This window comes from Protopterus annectens, chromosome 14.part0 (genome assembly GCF_019279795.1).
Source record: "Protopterus annectens isolate FY-2018-M chromosome 14.part0, PAN1.0, whole genome shotgun sequence".
Taxonomy (NCBI): Eukaryota; Metazoa; Chordata; order Ceratodontiformes; family Protopteridae; genus Protopterus; species Protopterus annectens.
Genome location: NC_056748.1, coordinates 199,084,737 through 199,107,810, shown reverse-complemented (window position 1 = coordinate 199,107,810; position 23,074 = coordinate 199,084,737). Strand labels below are relative to the sequence as shown.

The window sequence follows — 23,074 nt, the reverse complement described above, 5'->3', positions numbered from 1 at the left end:
GAATGCAACCAATAGACTTTAGCCATCTGAAATGTAGCAGTAACACTGAAAAATGAATTAACAAAACTGCTTTTCCATAGGCAGGGTCACAGACTTTAAGAAATTGAAAAATAGGAATGAGACAAATGAGAAATGATCAGCAAAGATGAGATGAATGGAGGGTTAAGAACGCTGCTAAACACAGCCTAAAAGAGCACTGAAATATTATAAAACAACTCATACAGGGCTACCCAGGAATATAACCACCAATTTGAAACTCCAAAATAACTGGCATGCTAGTCAATCCTTAAAGCTAAGTATATCATGCAATGAAGAGTATATTTCCCATTATGAACATAAAATTAATTAAAGAGAAACATTATATTTAGTTACACAGTATAAAGATATGCATACATTGTACAAAAACTTTTGGATTCAGGATGAGGAATTAAAGTGTTTTTTACCTAAAAAAGTGTTGCCTCATATTCTAAAGGTATGAGTATACAAGACTATGTGGCACATAGTCATTTTAAATGCTGACAAGAAGGGATATATGAAAGTTTCAAACAAATGGTGAAATTAGTTGCTCTTGTGGTGAGTAGAGTATGTGGGATTACATGGCATCTGAAACATTTTTAATGGTTAATAACATTAAGTTAAAATGTGTAAAGTGCAATATTGTGCATATGAGAATGTGGTGTATATTATGGAATGCTCATGTGGATTATGCTAGGTCCATGAAACAAAAACAACTTTTACAACTAAGAACATTATAGCAATATCAAAAAGAACGACAAAGAGTGTTCCATAGTAGAACATTTTACAGATTTCTGTGATGGGGACTACAGAAGTATTAAAGCTGTTGTATATTAATAAAAGAATGTAGAAATTATAGTGGATGATGCAAAGGCAAAGCCAAAACAGAAGAATATATATATATATATATATATATATATATATATATATATATATATATATATATATACATAATAAAATGCATCCCTATAGTCTTAACAATGACTTGAATTGGAAAACAGTGTTTAATTGATGTAACATTGTCATAGTTTACTTAATTGGGGGATAACTGTTAGTTTTATAATGTGTATGTGTGTGTGTGTGTGTGTGTGTGTGTGTGTGTGTGTGTGTATGTATATATATATATATATATATATATATATATATATATATATATATATATATATGTGTGTGTGTGTGTGGCTTACTATCACAATTTCGCAACACACGTGTGCGACTGGTCATATACCAGAATCAAAATCTCGGGAACTGCACTGTTGAATCCTCAGAAGACTGCAACCTAATGAATGTCGACAGTCCAGGAATGTCGACTTTGTTCAAAACACCTGTCACTTCCGGATGTCTTCTACGATTGCCCCCCTGCACCCCCCATGTGGGGGGTTGTTCCCCGCACACCCTGTGCTAATTATATATAGTAACTCTGAGGTCACACTACAGTGAGGGAAGGGGTACATGTCCCAATCCCCACTGTAGTGTGATCTCCAGTCAGAATGCTGTCACAAAAGAGTGGATGCATACTGGCATTCGCTCTTTTGTGACATCAGCATGTTTTGTTTCACTAATACGAACCATTGACAACAGCCTTTCACACATCTGCCATCATAGATGTGCACCTCGATACTGTGATGGTAAACCAGAGATGCACATATGTATAAAATGTGTGTAGTTTTAGTTTTTACTTCCTGTGAAGATAGTTATGCCAGGGCACTAGAAGATTGTTGTTTTTCTGAGATGTGCTGCTGTTGTGTTTTAAGTTGTATATGTTTCATAGTTACTGAAAAATGATTTAAAATATCCCTAAAAAATGGCATGTTGAAGTGAGGATGTCAGCCTCCTCATGTTAAAGCTAAGTAAGCCAAATTCTCTAATAATAAAAACAATTTGCTTTATAATTAGAAGATGAAGTTGCAATATGAATTCGTATGCTCCCGGTCCAATGTATATATGAGGAGCTAGAAACCTTATCTATCATAAAGTTGCTTTTTTCTGTATGTGTATTAAACTTAATTGATAATGTGGGCTTAATATTTGTACTGAAAAGACGGTTAGATGTAACTGCTTACAAAGTAATGTCTAGTAACTGGCAATAATTTTAGATGTAATAAAAGTACAGGATCTGTAAATAAAATCTTGTAAGATCAGCAAATGGCTTATACAATAACCCGAAAAATGTTTGGCTATAAATAAAATCTAGTCAAATAAAATATCTGGAAAGCAGGCCAGTAAATGCATTAAGTCCACGTTTATTGTTCACACAGACTATTTAAAATATAAGATAAGCGCTTTAATTTCCAATGTAAAAACAGAAACTTCATCAGATAAAATCAGCCTCAGTTAAAATTAAAAGGTTTGAATTGTTGATTTTTGGATAATAATAAAACAGTTTAATTTCTAACTATTTATTGAATGAGTTTATGTTTACAAATGTTTTAAATTAGCATTGTATGCTGTGTTTACTTTTAGGGGGTGTGCAAGTAAATGATTGATTTGATTGATTAATGTTGGAGGTATGGTTTTTAGAATTCGCATGACACATTTGTTTCATTCATATAAACGGATGTTTAATTGAGGCTGATTATATCTGATGAAGTTTCTATTTTTAAATTGGAAACAAAAGTGCTTTATCTTTAATAAAAAGTGGTGATTTTAAATACTTGGTGTGAACAATAAACTTGGGCTTATTACATTTACTGGCCTGCTTTCTGAATATTTTATTTGGCTTGATTTTGGTTTGTGTTGTTTGTGTTTTATAGATAAAATCTTCCAATTATAATGTAATGAGAATTACAATGTCGCTTAACTGTTATAACCATTCCAGTGCTGCTATTACAAATATTTAGTATTTTGAAAATCATTCTTAAGAAAACATTATAGTCTCACACACATCTTTTTGCCAACATGAAAAACTGACACTTAAATGTGTTACTTTGATATAGTAGGAGCTCTTTGTTCATGACATGTACTTTTTAAAGCAAACTAAACTGGGTACTAATCTATAATGTTTGCTATTGATTTCTTTTTAGCAGTCTACCCAGTCCAATAATATCCAAAGAAGCAAATTTGATATTAAAGGCAAATAAAATAAACATGCCCTTTCATATACAACTTATATAATGTCGTTACCCCAGGATATGTAGAAATTACTGTAATTAGCTAATGGGAGCTGAACAGTTCTTTGAGAATCCATTGTGAAACAATGCAGAATGGGTTGCAATATTTATTCCTTGAATTAGGTCATACTGGCCAGTGATAAAGTAATCTTTGCACTAATTATAAAACTTAGGGTGCACGTACGCATGTGTGTATGTGTGAGGGGGAGGGTTTGGGAACTTTTGACCACAAAACTAGTTGTTTTCTTATATATATATTGAATAAATGCATAGCTCCCAACCTCTAGGCTGTGACAAAACCAAAAAATAAATGTGTGTGTGGGGGTGGGGGGCAAAATTTCAAAATCAGGTATAGTTTTGGTGGCCTGCTTGCTGTACTCTGCTGAATATTGCTGATCTCTGGCTGTATTTTATTTTTCCCTCCCACCCATCCAATTGTTGTTCTTAAATCTGGTGGCTTTTGAGTTGCCTGCCCCTACTATAAATCTGATTTTTGACACTCCTCCCAGTCCCGTCTCATCAGCTCATTCTATTGAGTACAGAGAGATCATTTGGGAAGCCCCTCCCTTAGTTTCTCAACCCTTAAGTATCTTCTTTTTCCTCCCTTCCCACATAACCTAACAAAAATTGCACTATATTCAGCTGCTTTTACTATATTTGTGTTTCTTCCTACTTTATTACTTTATTTTGCTTTTGCTGCCTGTTCTTAAAAGCGTTCAGTTGCATTTATTCAGCTGCATTTATTACTGCTTGTTAGTAACCTGATTAAATTGTAACTGTTATTCTAAGCCTTTTGCTTTAAGCTTTTGGGCTTCAGGTCCAGTTTTTCTACATTAGGTAGGTTTGTTGTCTACCCTCTTGTGGCAGGAGAGGTAGCTTACATTCTTCTAAATTGTGAATTACTGGTTGAAGGCTTAGTGTGTCTGTTATTCTAAAAGTATCTTAGATCTGGTTTAAGCACTTGGGGGGCTTCAGGCCAATTATTTTACATTAAGAAGGTTTGTGGTCTACACTGTTGCAGGAGGAGATATTAGCTTCTGCCCTTCTGAGCTGGGAATTACTGGTTGAAGGCTTATTGTGCCTGCTTATTTGAACTGCTTTTTTTTCTTTTTTTTTTTTCCCTGAAATTGGTGCACTTTGTTTGCTGTTGCATAGACTAGATTCAGACCAGTTGACTCTAGCTCTGTTTGTATAACTTGAGCACTAAACCAGACCATATTTTGTAGGAGAGGGTTCCCGTGTACCTGATTGAAGACTGCTGAAACAGGGCTCATTTTTTAGCTTTTTCATTGGTTAATTGGGTAATTTGTTTAAATCAGTTTGCCCTCATTTGCTACATAAGAAAATCCAACCCATATGCTGATCTCTGCAAAACTTAAGCAGAAATTGTCATTGCAAATTGCAATCTGAACTTTTTTTTTAATTGTTGCACTTTATTTGCTGTAACATAGACTAGAGTCAGACCTGCTGAAACTAGTTCTGTTTGCATAACTCGAGCACTAAACCAGGCCATATTTTACTGGAGAGGGTTCCCCTGCTCCCTAGTGCCAGGAGTGTGCAGTTAGAACTCATCTGATGAAAATTGCTGGAACACGGCTCAGTTTTTAGGTCTTTTATTGGTTAATTTGTTTAAATCAGTTTGATCTCATTTGCTACAAAAGCAACTTCAAGCCATCTGCTGATCTCTGCAAAACTTAAGTAAAATTTTTCACTGTATATTGCCCTTCTGAACTGCATTATTACTATATCACTGCTTATTTGAACTTTTTTTTTATTCTGAAATTGTTGCACTTTGTTTGCTGTAGCATAGACTAGATTCAAACCTGTTGAATCTAGTCCTGTTTGTATAACCTGAGCACTAAATCAGGCCATCTTTTGTTGGATAGGGTTCCCTTGCACCCTAGTGTCTAGAGTGTGCAGTTAGAGCTCATCTGATTTAAGGTTGCTGGAACAGGTCTCAGTTTTGAACTTTCTGGTGGTTAATTTGTTTAGATCAGTTTGTGCTCATTTACTACATAGCACCATGTTTGTGAATCATGCACAGCGGCACAGCAGTGGGCACCATTGGTGGTTATAGATGCAAACACTTTTTCCTTCAAATTTTCCCTTTGTACTGTGCTGGTGCTCCATCAGTGAGTTCTCATGATTGTCCCTCACTGACAGGTGATACACTCAGCTAAGCTCCTGAGGTACCGCAGATCCCACCTACTAGTCTTTTGTATTTTTTGTCCACTTCTCCTGTCCTCTACTTTATCTGTTCCTTCCTGTCTCCTCCCTGTTCTTTGACCACATAAACTTACCAAGCATTATGGATGGTCAATTTCCCACAGTTTCTCCAGCCAGCCTGGTCGACATGGGCATCCTGATGCAATACAGCAATTGCTTCATGTACACTGACAACCCACTTCTTCAAGTCCACACAAATTCATTATGTGAGAAATGCATCTATATCAAGAACCTAGACTCCAGGCTCTCTTGCAAAACAGTCAGTCAATTTGACACTAAGCAGATTGTCATCATACACTCCTCACCTCCTGCACTAGCCAAACCAACAACACATAAACCTACATATGCGGAGGTCCTTACAAGAAGCTTACCTAAACATCAGAGACCTCCCGAACAGAAACACATGCGGGCTTTGCATAACAGATCCTCTGAAGAACATAGTACACATAATACATCACACAGCAGTGTCTCACCAGTCAAGCCCCTAAGGCATAACACAAAAACAAACATCTTAGTCATAAGCAACTCAATTGTAAGATACACAGATGTCCTTCTCACAAGGTTGGATAAGGAAAAGGTCACGGTCAGCTGTCAGGTGCTGGGATCTAGCACATCATGCACCCACTCAGGTGTTTGAACAATGGTTACTGTTATGACTCTGTCATAGTCCATGTTGGTGTGAATGACTTGAGATGTACCTCACTGGATTATATGAAGAGAGACATGACTAGTCTCTTGGATTATGTGTCTCAGGCAGGTATCTCCTTAGCCTTAAGGAGCATTTCACCTTTGCCTAGGATAATACTTTTATTTTATTTTATTTTACATTTGTTGACCGGGCTAGTCTAGCTGGATATATTTCCATTTTCAGTAGAGGCCCGAGGAGAAAAGCTCCACAGAAGTAAAAAATCTATACATACATAAAAATCAACATACATAATAATAAGACATTTAGAAATCAGGTTAGTAAAAAACAGCAAAAATCTTGTTTGTTTGTTTGTACCTCAGTACAAACAAAAAATGATTGACTTCAACAATTGTCTTAGTTTCTGGTGTCATTCAAAGGGGATCCAGTATCTGTCAGCCTGGGATGACATGGTTAACAGACCTGGATAGTCTTCATCTGTCAACCCTGGGATTGCGATTACTGGCGCTCTTGTCATCCCCATAGTGCCCTTTTTAGGTAATGCCACAAGAACAAAATTCCCAATATAAAATACCATCTAAAAACAATCTCAAGGTTATACTGCTAAACATTATGAGTCTAAACCAGAAACTGCACTCACTGGAAGCAGTCCTCACCCTGGGAAGATGATGACATTTGTGCAGTCACTGAGACCTGGTTTATGGTTGCAGAGAGCACCCCAGCTATACCAGGTCACCTTTCCTTCCACACGTTCAGACCACAAACCGAAGGCATGAGAAGTAAAGGAGGTGGTGCATCAGTATTCATTAAAGGTAAATACAATATTCATTAAAGGTAAATACACCTCCAGATTGGTTAAACAGCATGATTCCCTTAAATTACTGCAGGTGCAACTGACTGTAGGTAAGACCCTTCTTTGGGTCATTGCCAGCTATAGGACCTCTCCATAAATCAGGACATCCACTCAGCCTACTTGGATCTACTTGAGTCAATCAAGATACAACCAAACAGCCTGGTTTTGGGTGACTTTAATTACCCGTCCACAGACTGGATAAAATATATGTGTTCTAACTCACTTGCTCAAAGGTTCCTGGTCTTCATTAACTCCAATACCCGATACCAGTTGGTTGACACACTCACAATGGGCTCAAACATCCCGGACATGGTGCTCACCAACATGGCAGACAGCTGCAACACCTCCAGTGTGTTGCCATCCCTGGTGAGATCTGACCACAAATCAGTCTTGCTACAAGTAACTATAACACAAGAATCCCCCCTTAGCAACAGCTAGACTAAAAAAACTTCTACAAGTCCAATTACAACCTTACAACCTCTTATATGACAGCATAAATAGCTTCATATCCCCTCCCCCCAATGATAGAACAGATACCTAAGCTGAGTTATACATCAATGCTTTATACAAGCACCTATACAACTGTATTGACACTGCCATACCTGATAGAACCAAAGCAAGATCTTCATGGTAAAACAAACCTGCTTGGTGGATAACTGCAATCAATATGCTATACAATAAAGAAATAAATTGCTGTCTAAGAGCAGGAAGGAAGGGTCTCAAAACTAGAAACACTCCCTCCTCAACTTAAACAAGCAAATAAGACTCCTATTGAGGTTCTCCATAGCTAACTACAAATCCATACTAGCTTCCCTAACTAAGGATAATCACAAGGAGTTCTTTAGTTACATCTGTAACCTCAAAGTTAACACCCAGATTTGTGCTGAACTTGTAGTTAATGGTACTACATATATAGAGCCTCTGGATATAGCATATCTGCTGGCTCACAGGTTCACTGAAAACTTCACTCCCCTATCCCCGCCACATATACCCCAAAGCATCTCAAACACCTGTCCCCTGCCTAGTGTCTCTGAGGAGAAGATCTTGAATGCCCTCTCCAAAGCCAAAAACACAGCCTCTATGGGACCAGACAACATCCCAGGCTCTGTTGTACATGGGTTCAAACAGGAATTAGCATCAACATTGAACAGGCTTTTCAATCACAGCCTAAGCACTGGCTTCATCACAGTGGAATCGAAAACATTTACTGTCATCCATTTGCACAAAGGGTCTGCATCCACAGACCCCAGGAATTATGGACCCATTACCCTGACCAGCCTTATTGGCAAGGCTATGGAATGAATCAACATTGGCCTTATTAACAAAGATACAAGAAATCTCCAAATACTTGATTCCACCCAGTTTGGCTTTGTCAAGGGGAGATCATGCCTGTTAAACTTGGTGGACTTCTTTAAGTCAGTCACCAAAGCCTTAGACAAGGGCAGATCTGTACATACGGCCTACCTAGATTTAGCCAAGGCCTTTGACAGAATCCCACACTCAGGCATCATTGATAAACTCACTCAGTTGGTTATCAACCCATATATTTTCAGGTGGGTTGCTAACTGGCTCATACAGTCAAAATATGGAACTCCACCTCCTCCAGCAGACCCACTAACAAGTGGTGTTCCACAGGGATCGGTGCTAGGACCCCTACTGTTTGGAATCTACTTCTCTGAATTATGAGTTAAAACTAAAGGACTGTGGATGACAAAGTTTGGTGATGACTGCAAATTGGCAGCAATCATTAAAACCCCTAATGATGTCAACATCCTGCAAGGTCGTCTTTCTTAGACTTATGACTGGTGCCAAAGTCATAGTCTTAAAAATGCATTATTATCCCCTTCAGCAAGAGTGATGTTCCTGCAAACTACCACATCAATACCCATACCCTAAGCACACAGTCAGTGGTGAGAGATCTGGGCACACAGGTTGACAGCAACCTTAACTTCAATCACCATGTCTCCACAGTGGTAAGAAGGGCATTTTATATTGCTTATCTCATACGTAAGGGCATTTCTTCCAGGATAAAAAGATGTTATAACCTCCCTGTACTCTTCCCTCATCAGGCCAATAATAGAGTACAATGCTCCCTTTGGTATGTTCCTTTCCAAACACCTGCAACAATTGTGTCATACAGACTGCTCAAAGGTGACCTGCGTCTTTTATATAGAGCAATCTCTGACTCAGCTTTGATGGAAATGCTGCACATTCTCAAGTCAAAAGGCACACAGGTCACTCACTCAAAGGACCTTAACCTGGTATGTGACATCAACAGAACTTGCTGGAGAGACAGATCTGTCTCACAGAGCTTGTCTCACATTTGAAACAAGCTTCCTATTCATGTTAAACAAAGCACCTCATTGGCCCTATTTAAGCTCAATTTGGACAACTGGATGGGTAACTGGAAATTCACCTCAGGGGTTCCACCAATGTCCATCTTGGACAGGGGCAATAGATGCTGATTTTAGTGTTGGCTTGAACCAGACACCCTTGGGAACAGGGGTTGAACTTGGCTAGGCTTGTAAGGGCCATGGAGCCGTTAGCCTATTTACCTCCTATGATCCTATGAGGGTAACTACAGCAGAGCTAGTAAGGGAGATGGCTAGAAAGGTGCTTGGTATCACATCTGGACAGAGGAAGGATGACAAGGAGATGTGGTGGTGGAGTGAGGAAGTACAGGAGAGTATACAGAGAAACAGGTTGGCAAAGAAGAAGTGGGATTGTCAGAGAGATGAAGAAAGTAGACAGGAGTATAAGGAGATGAGGTGCATGGCAAAGAGAGAGGTGGCAAAGGATAAGGCATATGAAGAGTTGTATGAAAGGTTGGACACTAAGGAGGGAGAAAAGGACCTGTACTGATTGGCTAGACAGAGCGACCGAGCTAGTAAAGATGTGCAGCAGGTAAAGGTGATAAAGGATAATGAGGGAAACATACTCACAAGCGAGGAGAGTGTGTTGAGCAGATGGAAAGAGTACTTTGAGGGGCTGATGAATGAAGAGAATGAAAGGGAGAGAAGGTTGGGTGATGTAGGGATAGTGAATCATGAAGTACAATGGATTAGCATGGAGGAAGTAAGGATAGCTATGAAGAGAATGAAGAATGGAAAGGCTGTTGGCCCAGATGACATACCTGTGGAAGCATGGAGGTGTTTAGGTGAAATGGCAGTGGAGTTTTTAACCAGATTGTTTAATGAAATATTGGAAAGTGAGAGGATGCCTGAGGAATGGAGAAAAAGTGTACCGATTTTTAAAAATAAGGGTGATGTGCAGAGCTGTAGTAACTTCAGAGGGATTAAATTGATCAGTCACAGCATGAAGTTGTGGGAAAGAGTAGTGGAAGCAAGGTTAAGAAGGGAAGTGATGATTAGTGATCAGCAGTATGGTTTCATGCCGGGAAAGAGCACTACAGATGCGATGTTTGCTCTGAGAGTGTTGATGGAAAAGTACAGAGAATGTCAGAAGGAGTTGCATTGTGTTTTTGTAGACTTAGAGAAAGCATATGACAGGGTGCCTAGAGAGAAGTTGTGGTATTGTATGAGGAAGTCAGGAGTGTCAAAGAAGTATGCAAGAGTGGCACAGGATATGTACGAGGGTAGTGTGACAGCAGTGAGGTCTGCGGTGGGAGCTGCGGATGCATTTAAGGTGGAGGTGGAGTTACATCAAGGATCAGCTCTGAGCCCTTTTTTTTGCAATATTGATGGACAGGCTGACAGATAAGATCAGACAGGAGTCCCTGTGGACTATGATGTTTGCAGATGACATTTTGATCTGTAGTGAGAGTAGGGAACAGGTGGAGGAGACCCTGGAAAGATGGAGGTATGCTCTAGAGAGAAGAGCAATGAAGGTCAGCAGAAATAAGACAGAATATATGTGTTTGAATGAGAGGGAGGATAGAGGAATGGTGAGGATGCAAGGAGTAGAGGTGGCGAAGGTGGATGAGTTTAAATACTTGGGGTCAATAGTTCAAAGGTGAGTGTGGAAGAGAGGTGAAGAAGAGAGCACAGGCAGGATGGAGTGGGTGGAGAAGAGTGTCAGGAGTGATTTGTGACAGACGAGTACCTGTAAGAGTGAAAGGGAAGGACTACAAGAGGGTAGTGAGACCAGCTATATTATATGGGTTGGAGACAGTGGCATTGACAAAAAGGCAAGAGTTTGAGCTGGATGTGGCAGAATTAAAGAAATTAAGATTTACACTGGGTGTGACAAGGATGGACAGGATTAGGAATAAGTATATTAGAGGGTCAGCCCAGGTTGGAAGGTTTGGAGACAAAGCCAGAGAGGCACGATTACGTTGGTTTGGACATGTGCTGAGGAGGGATGCTAAGTATATTGGGAAAAAGATGCTAAGGATGAAGCTGCCAGGTAACAGGAAAAGAGGAAGGCCTAAGATAAGGTTTATGGATGTGGTGAGAGAGGATGTGCAGGTGGTTGGTGTGACAGAGCAAGATGCAGGGGAGAGGAAGAAATGGAAACAGGTGATCTGCTGTGGCGACCCCTAACAGGAACACCCGAAAGAAGATGATGATGATCCTATGATATTATTCTAACTGGGTCAAATGTTAAAAGAACAGCGGGTTTTGCATCAAACATGCAGTTTTTTTGTGCAATAAAAATAATCAGCTCTAATGTTCAACATTATTGACTATAATCCTCAGTGATTTACCTTTTTACTTGAAAATCTAAAATTTTATAAGAGACAGGACAAAAATAAAATGGAAATGTAGGCATGTTCTAGAAAACTAGGTGCAGCTGAGTGATATGAGCAAATAGTAGTATAGCTAGGGAGAGAGTAAGGGTCAACTGCCCCAGGTGCAAGTGCTGGGGGTTGCAATCTTCCACGTGATCCACCCACATCACTCTTTAAGTGCAATATCAGCTTTTAAAAGAAAGCTTGTGCTGCATTTGCTGTCAACCCTGAGCACTGCAGTGCTCTCTGTGTGGTCTAAACTGTAGCAACTTCTACAAATTGCAACAAGAAAAAAAAATTTAATTAAATCCTGAGCAGTGTAACACTCCAAGTAGGGTATAAACTGTAGCAAGCAGATTGCTACAGTTTAAGAGAAAAAAAAAGATTTATTTTGTTTTAAACTACAGTCTCAGAGAGGCCAGTCAGAGGTAGAAATGGGACATGACTGGCTCTTGCATTTAAGGAACTCCAGGTAGTCGATCATAGACATTTTATTTTTTTGCTCTCCATTGAAGACATGGGGTAGGAAGAGCAGGGGTGGGATGCAGAAATAGGAACATTTTTTTTTGTTTGCTTTAAGAGCTGAGTGGATGGGGAGTCAGTTTGTGGGACAGGCATAGGGAGGTACCTGAGCCAGCTATGTCAGCGTGAGAAAATGTCAGCTTGGTCCGCTTTAAAACTCAAAGACCTCAAATTTAAGTGGTATCAGTTTAATCTTGTTTATTTATTACATCATAATACTGCTATCGTATGTTGCAATTTAAGATTTCATTACAGTTGTTTTACTGTACATGACCAAGTCTTTGCAGTAAAAGCTTCTCTCAAAAAAAAAATATCACAGTATATAACAGAAACAAGGACAGAGTAAACCATACATACGAGCAGTAAATACATGATGTATAATTAAATAAAATGCTATCAAATTTTTACCTTGCAAAAAGGAATTTACTCAGCTGAATTCAGCTATATATGGAATTCACAACAACTTAGCCTGCATTAACTATAAGGTCATAAACAAGTGGGGTCACTATAATCACTTCTGTTTTTGAGGTGGAACTAAGATCTGATAAAACTTAGCAGCCATCTTAGCTTAGTATAAGACACTTCAATGAAGTAAGATTTGGACTGCAACTGTATGTCTTTTGAATAAAAATTAGAATGATATTGCTGGGTATAATAGTTTGCAGTATCAAGTCTCCTTACCCAGAAAGGACTGATGTCCTTGTGAGAGATGCTTCCTACCCTATGCCTGTTGCTTAAAGGAATAATTTTGGCATTTACTGTAACACTGAACATGATAAAGTCAGTATGGGAAAATGAATGGTGAATGAATAAATGAATGAATGAATGAAAGAATGGTCTTTTCTGCAGTTGCATATATTAGCTGCAGTCCTTATTTCCACCTATTCTAGCTGTTGCAACATCCTGAGGAAATAAAGTACCAAATGGCACTATTGTTGTGTGCTGGCTAAAAGAAACCAAGTTTCAAGCCAGCTGTAGTCTCTCAAATAAGACATTTTACTTTGCTGCACAAATTTATAGAGTTTCAATCATTCAGCACTTATGTTTTTGTGTACTGACATAGATTATATTTGACAAAATATGCTTTGGCATGTTTAAAATGTATTTTCTTCTTTATGGTTCTTAAAATTCTTGAAAATCAGGAACTTGCACTTCAATTCCGAATATACAGCATGTTATGAATTTCAGTTTTAAACAAACATTTGTGAATACTTTTGAAAGCAACACGTTTCTTCTTTAAAATGTTGCCTTAATAGTTCATTCTGCCTTAAGAGCAAACCTTTGTATTACGTGTTAAAAAAATGAGAGAAGTGTAAGAAACTTACCTGCAGTTAAATATGCCAGATGAACTAATACTGTTACACCAGGCTTCAGGGTGAACTGCACAAGATTGTGATTGAGAGCATTTACAGCAATTTCTGAAATCTGAAACAGAGCAACAGACAGCAGGAAATATGTAATACAGCATTGTGTCATGTGAGGAAGTTCACTAATTTTATAACATAAATACTAACAACAACAAAAAAAAAAAGACAAAGAGAGAAGGGCTATTGGGAATAATCTTATCCAAACATTTATTACCTCATCAAGTGTTGTGGTAAAAATGAAACCAAGCACGCCAACTTGTTTATAAATACTAAGCTTTGCTGTTTGTGTTTTATAACCTGGAATGCAAAGCTGTACTATCATTAGTTAATATGTGATCTGTATTATTGCAGATGGAAAAATTGTAGAAGATGAATATCAGTATGGTATTTACTTTTCATGTCAGATAGTATGGGGATAAATTTACTTTAAATGTCATATATTTACTGCAGACAAGCATTTTTTTCATCTCCTTTGCAGATCCGATTACTCTTACAAATCATTGAAGACTTAAACAATTCTTTCATCATCTGAGGAATTTAAATGATAAGATAGTTACATTGCTGTCTGAAAATGTATTCATACAAAAAACTCATATACTTAACAGAATGAGTTAAACTTAGTTAAATAACATGTAGGACCAAAACTGAGTGAGGCTCGCTTTACAGTACCTGACAAAAGAAAGAATATAAGGTGAAGGACCAGATGAGAAGGCAAGAAATGCGGAAAATGTAGAAATATTGGTTTTAATTTACTCCAAAACCAGTATACTTGAAAAGTTTGTGATGTCTCAGCGACACAGCTGTCCCAGTGTTAATTATACAGCCAGAGTTACTGCTTTGAAAAATCAATATTCCACCGGGATATGTTTTCTCTGACACGCACGCCTGAGATATACTCCATTCAGCAAATTATACTGGTATTAACATTCTGTAATTATGCTCAGGGATGAAAGGAAAATTCACATCTGAATGATAGAACAATTATTGTGATTTTTACATTCAGTGTACCTGCTTTCAGATTTCATAGCACTGGAACTACTCACTTATTAAAATGAAGATTCAAGTTCCAATAAAAATATGAAAACATTAAACCATACACATTGATAAAGAAAGCCATTACACATACAGATAATGAAGAAGAAACCCATATCTGTGAACTTAATAAATACAACAAAGTCTAAAGACGAATCCATCAGACAAGCATTTTTGCCTCCTCACTCTGCCTAGCACTGGGGGGCTTCATCCATCACACCTTAATATACTAATACCATCACTGTACATCTGTGTGGACATGGCAAACACAATATAGGCCATGGCTATAATTTGACTCATAGAAAACAACAAAGTGTAAAGATTTTTCATCTTTGCTTTGTCAATGATTTAAAACTGTATATGTCATCAGATGAGGAACTGAAAGCACAACTGCAAGTTGTCAAAACTTTTTCAGATGATATAAGAATGTTATTTGGTCTTGTAAATGTGCAAAAGCAACATTTAAAGCAGGAAAACTGCAGCACCAAAAAAACATTAGTTTGGGACAAGAATGTGATATAAAAGAACTTGAGTAAGAGGGAGTGTATAAATATTTAGGAATTGATGAAGGGTCAGTAATAAAACATGAACAAATGAGAACAAAACTTAGCAATTAAATTAATCATGAAAACAGTGTTGACAACTAGGAAGAAAATTTAAGCTATAAACCAATTTCTCTTTCTGTCCTAGCTTACAGTTTTGGAGTGACTGACTGACCCCAGAATGTGTTGGAGATATTAGACAGGAAAACAAGAAGGATGCTTCATGCTCACCAAATGGTTTATAAAAATCAGTGCATACTAAGATTACATATTCCCTGTTCTGAAGGAGGTATGGGCCTCCTTGAAATTAATTACATGTATATTTCTGCAATTGTGGGACTGCACACATATCTGCTAACCTCACAAAACCCAAATGTAGTGAAAGTTTTGAAACATGAGAAGAATAAATCTAAGATTACTTCTCTGCTTAGACTAGCACAAGCATGTTGGTGTCAAGCAGGAATGGAAATCAAACCAGAAGTAGATAAAAATCAGGCAGCAACTGGATGTGACAAAAAACAAAAGAAAGAATATAAGGTAAAAGATCAGATGAGAAGGCAAGAAGTGTGGAAAATGCATAAATATAGTTGCAAGTATAGAAAACTCCTGGAACAACCTAATGTCGATCAGGATCAAATGCAGGAATGGTTGAGGAGAGTTGAATTCAAACCAAAAGATGAAAGGTTAATTTTGGAGGCCAAAGATAGTGGACTGCATACACATTGGTTTACAAAATCCATTTAACATGTGGGAGAAACAGACAAATGTAGATTTTGTAAAACAGAATTGGAAACAGTTGCACACCTTGTTGTAGGTTGTGACATACTAATTGCAGAAGGATTGTATACTGAAATGCATAACAATGTGGCAAGGCGGTTGCACTGGGGACTGTGCAAACATTATAATACTGAAGTAGCTGAAAACATTGAAAACATGAGAAACAAAGCATCAAAGAAAATGATGATGTCTACATCACATGGGGTCATCCATTACCAACAGTTCAAATGATAGATGCGAGAAAACCAGATATAGTGGTCCATGATAAGAAGACAAAAGTACCATTGATCATTGAAATCACTACACCTAGTTACTACGGTGTCTTACATACAGAGAGACACAAAGTCATAAAATATCAAGAGTTGCAGGCAGAAATGAGAGCAATGTGGAAGAAAGATCTCCAGACAGTTCCAATAGTTGTAGGAGCAACGGGTCTAATAAAAAAGTATCTACAATCGTAACTCCATATAAATTGCAGAAGGAGTTATTACTGGCACATTGAGGTGTTGTGAAGAGCACTTTTGGCTGACATCAAAGACTGAAACAATACTAATTTCATGAATTTTAATTGTACTTTGACTTAGGAATGGGGTCCATTCCCATCATGGTATTAGAAACCCAAAAGACTTGGAGAAATTAAAAAAGGGAATAGATAGTTAGACTGCATATATATCTGGTGACTTCGCAAAACCCAAATGTAGTGAAAGTTTTGAAACACGAGGAGAACAAGCCTAATATGACTTCCCTGCTTAGTTTAGCAGAAGCATATCGGTGTCAAGTGAGAATGGAAATCAATCCAGAAGTAGATAAAAATCAGGTAGCAACTGAATGTGCCAAAAAACAAAACAAAAGAAGGACTATAAGGTGAAGGACCAAATGAGAAGCAAGAAATGTGGAAAGTGTATAAATATAGTTACAAGTATAGGAAACTCTTGGACAACCTCAGGTTGATCAGGATCAAACACAAAAATGGATAAAGAGAGGTGAATTTAAACCAAAATATAAAAGGTTTATATTGGTAGCTCAAGATAGTGGACTATATACATGCTGGTTGTAATAATACACTACAGAAGGACTGTACACTGAAAGGCATAACAATGTGGCAAGACTGTTCCACTGGCAATTGTGCAAACATAATATTGAAGTAGCTGAAAAACACTGGAAACATGAGCCATGAAACATCATAGAAAATGATGAAGTTTATATCACATGGGCTCATCCATTACCAACAGTTCGAAAAACAGATGCTAGAAAACCAGATATAGTAGTCCATGAAAAGAAGACAAAAGTAGCATTGATTATGGAAATCGCTACACCTAGTGACTACAGCATCTTACATACAGAGAGAACCAGTCATAAAATATTACTGACTTAGGAATGGGGTCCATTCCTGTCATGGTATTAGAAACACAAAAGACCTGGAGAAATTAAAAATGGGGCCAAATGTAAAAATGTAATAAATACACTTACTATTAGCTATCAAATTCAGTTTTACAGTCTCCTTATTGAGCAACACAGAAAATACATTGAACTGTACATCTAATTTTGTGAAGGTGACAAATTAGCAACTTTTTATAACAGATTTCAATTAAACCACAGATTGACATTAGAGGATTGATGCTAGTGTTCATGATCAAATAAAGCTATATGCTCACTAGATAGGCAATGAAGTGGGAGAAATTTAATGTTATGCTTTTTAATAGTTTGCTGGCCCCCATGTCTACTATGAAGCATGTTTCCTTTATTTTTTGTCCCCTATGTATATCTGCAGAGGGCTTTAACCCCATACCTCTCAACCTCTTATCACAAAAAATCTGGGCAAAGCTAAAAATCATGGGGGACAAAGACCCAAAAATAGGGACAAATTTAATATTTTATTTATTTATTTATTTATTTATTTACTTAACATTTGTTTACCGGGAAAGTCATACTTGGAACAAGCCAATTTTCAGCAGAGGCCCAGGGAGAAAAGCTCCAGATTGCTCCATTTTGCTCCATATTGCTCTTACAAACTTAGAAAGTTGCTATATTAAAATGTCTAATGTTACCATGCATTTTCTGAAGAATATGAAATTTGAAACTCAAATACCTTTCATTATTTAATGAATTCAGTCCTCACTAATTTGCCACAAACATCCAGAAAACTACAAATTTTATGAGGAACAGATTTATTTTATTTATTTAACATTTGCTGACTGGGAAAGTACGACTTGGAATGAAGCCAATTTTCAGCAGAGGCCTGGGGAGAAATGCTCCAGACACATGTCTTTGTAACATGAGAGGAAACTGGAGTACCTGGAAAAAACCCACACAAATGCAGGGAAGACATGCAGACTCCACACAGAAGGTTCACTAGCCAAGAATCAAACCAGAGAATCTCTTGCTGTGAGGCGACAATGTTGTCTGTCCATCCATCACTTCACAGATCTAAAATAGGAGTAAAAAATCTGGACATTCTGCAAAATTCAGGATATTTATGAGGAATGGTTGCCCCTTCCTCAAACCTCTGTCTAGACTGATCCTGGACTTGGGAAACAATTGAGCATAGTGGGTGGAGCATTCATACATCTTCAGGATATGGAATAAGACAACAAGGTATACCAATCCTGCATCACTCATTCCCAACTGCAGCAATGCTTACATGTTTATATTTCCCCAAAGGAGGGAGGGATGTGCAAAGATTTAAACATCTACCTATGAGCACTTCCATTCATGACAGTCTAACATGGTTTACTGTCCTTATATCGAACGGCAAAACATTTGCCGTTCGAACTAATGAAAAGTTAAACCAAAACCAAACATTTAGAGCATACACAATGTTGCCCCAAATGATCGACACATTTGAGTCAACATTGTTGCCGAAAATGTGATGTGATGGCCGTATAGGAGCTGATATAAATCAAACTCCTATATGACATATCACATTTTTGCTGGGGGGCCCCCCTGCTCCCCCCTGTCAGAAGTTGCACCTCCCCCCCTGCTACTAATATATTCCAACTCCAAGATCGCACTACATGTGGATATGGATGAATTTCCAATCCCCGCTGTACCGCAATCTCGTACATATAGTCAAACACACTTATGCGAATGCACTACTGCATTCACAGAAGTGTGTTCGACTATCCAATACACTTTTAATTTTGTGAATGATATTCTGATTTTTGGCAGCATAACTTCCAAGAGAATGTCATTTGCACAAATGATAGTAAACTGTCTAACATCTGACCTTTCCTTCTTTGAACACATGCATTTGCAAGCCATGAGTGCTGCTCCACAGACTCTGTTAAAGATCAGTATTGTGTCACAGAAATCCACACACTCCTACTGAGCTAGGCACGTTGGACATCAGCCATTTAAGAGTACCCTCCTGTCAGCCCACTGGTTTCCCACATGGGTGCTGGGTCCTGAGCTGCCAGTATTGCAGGTGGATACCCTGCCTCTACAGTAATGGACTGGCTCTAAGCTAGTACTGTTTATTGACAAAGTATACTTCTATAATAAAAATACCCACTTTTTCATATTGTAAGAGACTTTGAGTCTTCCTTCATGGATAGTTCACAAAATATTTCAGGTTTACAATAACCGGGAAAAGCCGAAAGACACAAACAAACAAACAATACATTAAAACATTTCCATGCAAAATTAAATTTTAAAAATATTTTTGTAGTTTACTGAATATGACGAAGGTTAAAATGGTGAAATTCCAGATTAAATATAAATATGAGTCATTTCACTGTTGGAAGAATTTACATATACTTGAGGAATGCCATAACATATTTCTGCAGTACAAAAAGTTTAGTTTTACTAAAGAAGTTAAATTAGTTGCTATGTTTGCTAGGAAGTCATCATTTTCTTGCTGTCAATATTTTTTATCAATTCTTTCAAAAATATTTCTGAAATATGTTTGTAGTGTGGTGCAAACTAAAAGGTTTTGGATGCACTGAACGTCATTGCTCAGGTAGTAGCATATAGCACTACATTTATTTATTTATTTGCAGTTAGTTTACCAGGATAGTCCACTGGGCCAAAAGAACCCGTTTTCAATGGAGTCCTGGGGAGAAAAGCTCCAATACAGACAAAAATTAGGTACATACAAAAACTACAATAATAATTATACAGAGTAAGAGATAAAACATTTAAAACATTTAAGCTCAAAGTTCAAGAAGCATTCAAAATATGCATATCCTTGTTTAGAGCTGTTCTACTGCAAATACCTGTATATAATATATTCCATTTCAACATGATAGTGTGAATGTACCGGAGTACCAATCAGTTCTCAAACCTAAATTGCAGTCGAATATCCATAGCTAAGCCTTACAAAAGTTATTTAATTGTGCACACTTAGCTACACCATTAAATAAATACTAGTGAAGCAATTTCATTAGTGTTTGATATGTTTCACCGGCACCCTTACAATACACCCGGAAATACCAATAAAGTAATTCTGTACACAGTTTAAGATATTTTACCTATGCTGTTATATTACACCAGCACCATTAATTTCCATTCATTTCATTTGTAAGGGGAGCAGGCACCCCTTAATGTCCCCTGATCTTTAAACATAGATTAGCGCAGGTGATTAAAAGGGCACCAGCCTCCCTTAACAGATGGAATTAAGGGAAAGCACAATTTATGGGTGGAGGTAGCTGATGTGAATATTCTTAAATATAATTTATGCTGATGGCTTGAACATACCTATTACAGAGCACAGCTGGCAACAAACCTGCATGTCCACAGTATGTCCTTTTACTTATTCTCAATTAGCTAATTAATTAATTTAGTTATTTATTTTCATTTGTTGAATGGGAAGTCCAACTAGATATATAGCCCCTTTTCAGTTAAGGCCTATGGAAAAATGTTCCAGTCGTACAACATAATACAAGATAAAATGTAAATTATCACATATAAATTAAATATTAATGTCACCTTTGACAATGTGTTATTAGAAAATGATACAGAGTAGAATGTTGAACAGGATCACATTACATAAAAGTATAGCGAATAAAAGAAAACATTCACAGTGGTACAATCATACTGGCACAAAATATTCACTCGGGTACATTCACACTATCATGTTGAAATGGAATATATTACATACAGGTATTTGCAGTAGAACAGCTCTAAACAAGGATATGCATAAGTAAGGATACCGATTCCTGTATTAAAGAGGGAATTTGACAAAATATTCAGGTTGCATGACTGCATTGTACCCTTATGGAGTAAAGTAATAAGTTATAGGCAAAACAATGTTAGTTGTGTACATTAGTGTCAAGAAATGTTAGCCTAAGAGTAGTCAAAAAATGCAATAGTTACAAGAGACTTTTTAGTCTAGTATAATTTTGTTTTCCTAGAATGAGGTGTGTCAGTGTTTTTTAATTCTTATTTCACATCAGTGCATGAATTTGCAAGCTGGATAAAATGTTTTTCACATGGATTTATAACTTCCATTTAGATGCATATGGTGGACTTTATCTAAATTGTTCATGTCCACATGACTCCACAACCTGATAGTTTATACTAGATTCACATACCTGTCCAGATTTTCACAAAATACCCAGCTTGTTGCCTCACATTTAATGTTTCTCAAAACAATTGTGTTTTTATGGCAAATCAGTGAGAACTGAATTCACACAATAATCATAGACATTTGAATTTTAGATGTCATATCGTTCAGAAAATGCATAGTAACACACAACCCTTATCTTAGTAACTTTCTAAGTGTATAAGAGAAATATTTAAAATCTGTCCCTATTTTAGGGCCTTTTTCTCCTCATTATTTCAGGCTTTGTCCAAATTTCTTGTGCTAAGAAGTTAAAAGGTACATAGACTCGCTAAGTTTATATCCCGGTCAGAACATCGGAGTAAAGAGTGAAAGTGATAATGTACGTCTGGATCCAATGTTGAATCATCTGAATGAATTCAGCAGATTTGACATTGTTGCCGAACAGAGCACATGATTTCCATATAGGAGCACACTAACATGAAACTCCTACACTTACATAATATTTTTGTAAGGGGGCAAGCCCCCTGTGACCCCCCACACACACTGCTAACTATATATTCCAACTCCAAGATCATACTACAGTGAGGAAAGGGATAAATGTCCCAAACCGCACTGTACCATGATCTCTATGCAGTTATTCGAGTTCATCATTCGCTGATAGGAATTTCGAACATGGAATGCTCAGCAACATGGAAATTCGGGCATCTGAATTTTGTTTTTCTGTCTGTGGAGCATCCATGTTCGTCTTTTTGATAGTAAACCATATATTTATATTATATGTGTGTGTGTGTGTGTGTGTGTGTGTGTGTGTGTGTGTGTGTGTGTGCATGTATATTACACTGTACCTCAGTAACTCTTTTTTGTTCTCTCCTAGCTTTCTCCCTTCATATAAGGAGTATGGCCACGGTGGTACAGCAGTAGCATTGTTGCCTCACAGCAAAAGGTTCTCCTGTTCGATTCTCGGCTGGAGTGCCTTCTGTGTGGAGTCTGCATGTCCTCCCTGTGGTCGATTGGCCTCCGAAAGACATGCGTTAATAGGCGTGCCTTCGTTGAAGTTTGGGTGTCGAGCTGGCAACTCGGCACCATAAAAATCGACTGCCAATCATTAGCGGACTGGAGTTCCGCTGGGTGACCCCTAACCGGGAAAAGCCGAAAAGACAAACAACAATATAAGGAGTATTTTTATGATTGTGTTCAAAGTGTATGTTGGTGTGTTATTGTTAATTTGTTCTGTAATAGGCACCTAGGTTTGCTTGCTTCTTCCATCCCTCATGGCAGATTTAGTTTGTTACTCCACAGCGGGTGTTAGAAAACAAACACTCTGCATGTAGTTCTGTTATATATAGCTATTTTAGCCTTTATACTTGTATTTGACATTGTGACAGGAAGTGTTGTTCTATACATAATTCCATTTAATGTCTTCCTACCTTCTGATTTTGTCTTTCTGCTTTGCTTTTACCAAGTCACAAACCTAGTTTCTCCTGTTTTAAGGTATGAATTTAGCTCCATCTAAAGTTTCGTCAGACTAGGCAGCATTTGTATCACTGAAGCTGCCCAGCCCTATTTTGTTTTGTGTAAAATAAACCTAGAGTTAACTGTGGTTTCAGGTGAGTTTCATTGGACTGATGCCTGTGAAACCTGCCACGCAATGTATAATGTGGAGCATTAAGGATCTGGAGGGTCCCTTTTGTAGGGGCTCTATTGACCAACAGTGGACAAAATAGAAAGCTAGCACTGAATTTTTTAACAACAAAAGTACAAATAATGTGTCATTCTTGGGGGAGGGGTGGT

General features: G+C 37.6%; 1 protein-coding gene across 1 annotated transcript in view; it reads right to left on the bottom strand.

The window, feature by feature from the left end:
• Window positions 1-23,074, bottom strand: part of LOC122788639 (VPS10 domain-containing receptor SorCS1-like) — a 1,297,464-nt gene that overhangs the window by 186,478 nt on the left and 1,087,912 nt on the right. Inside the window, exon 20 of the mRNA XM_044055539.1 lies at window positions 13,388-13,487. Coding sequence (XP_043911474.1) covers window positions 13,388-13,487 — 100 coding nt within the window. The remainder of the gene's footprint in view (window positions 1-13,387; window positions 13,488-23,074) is intronic.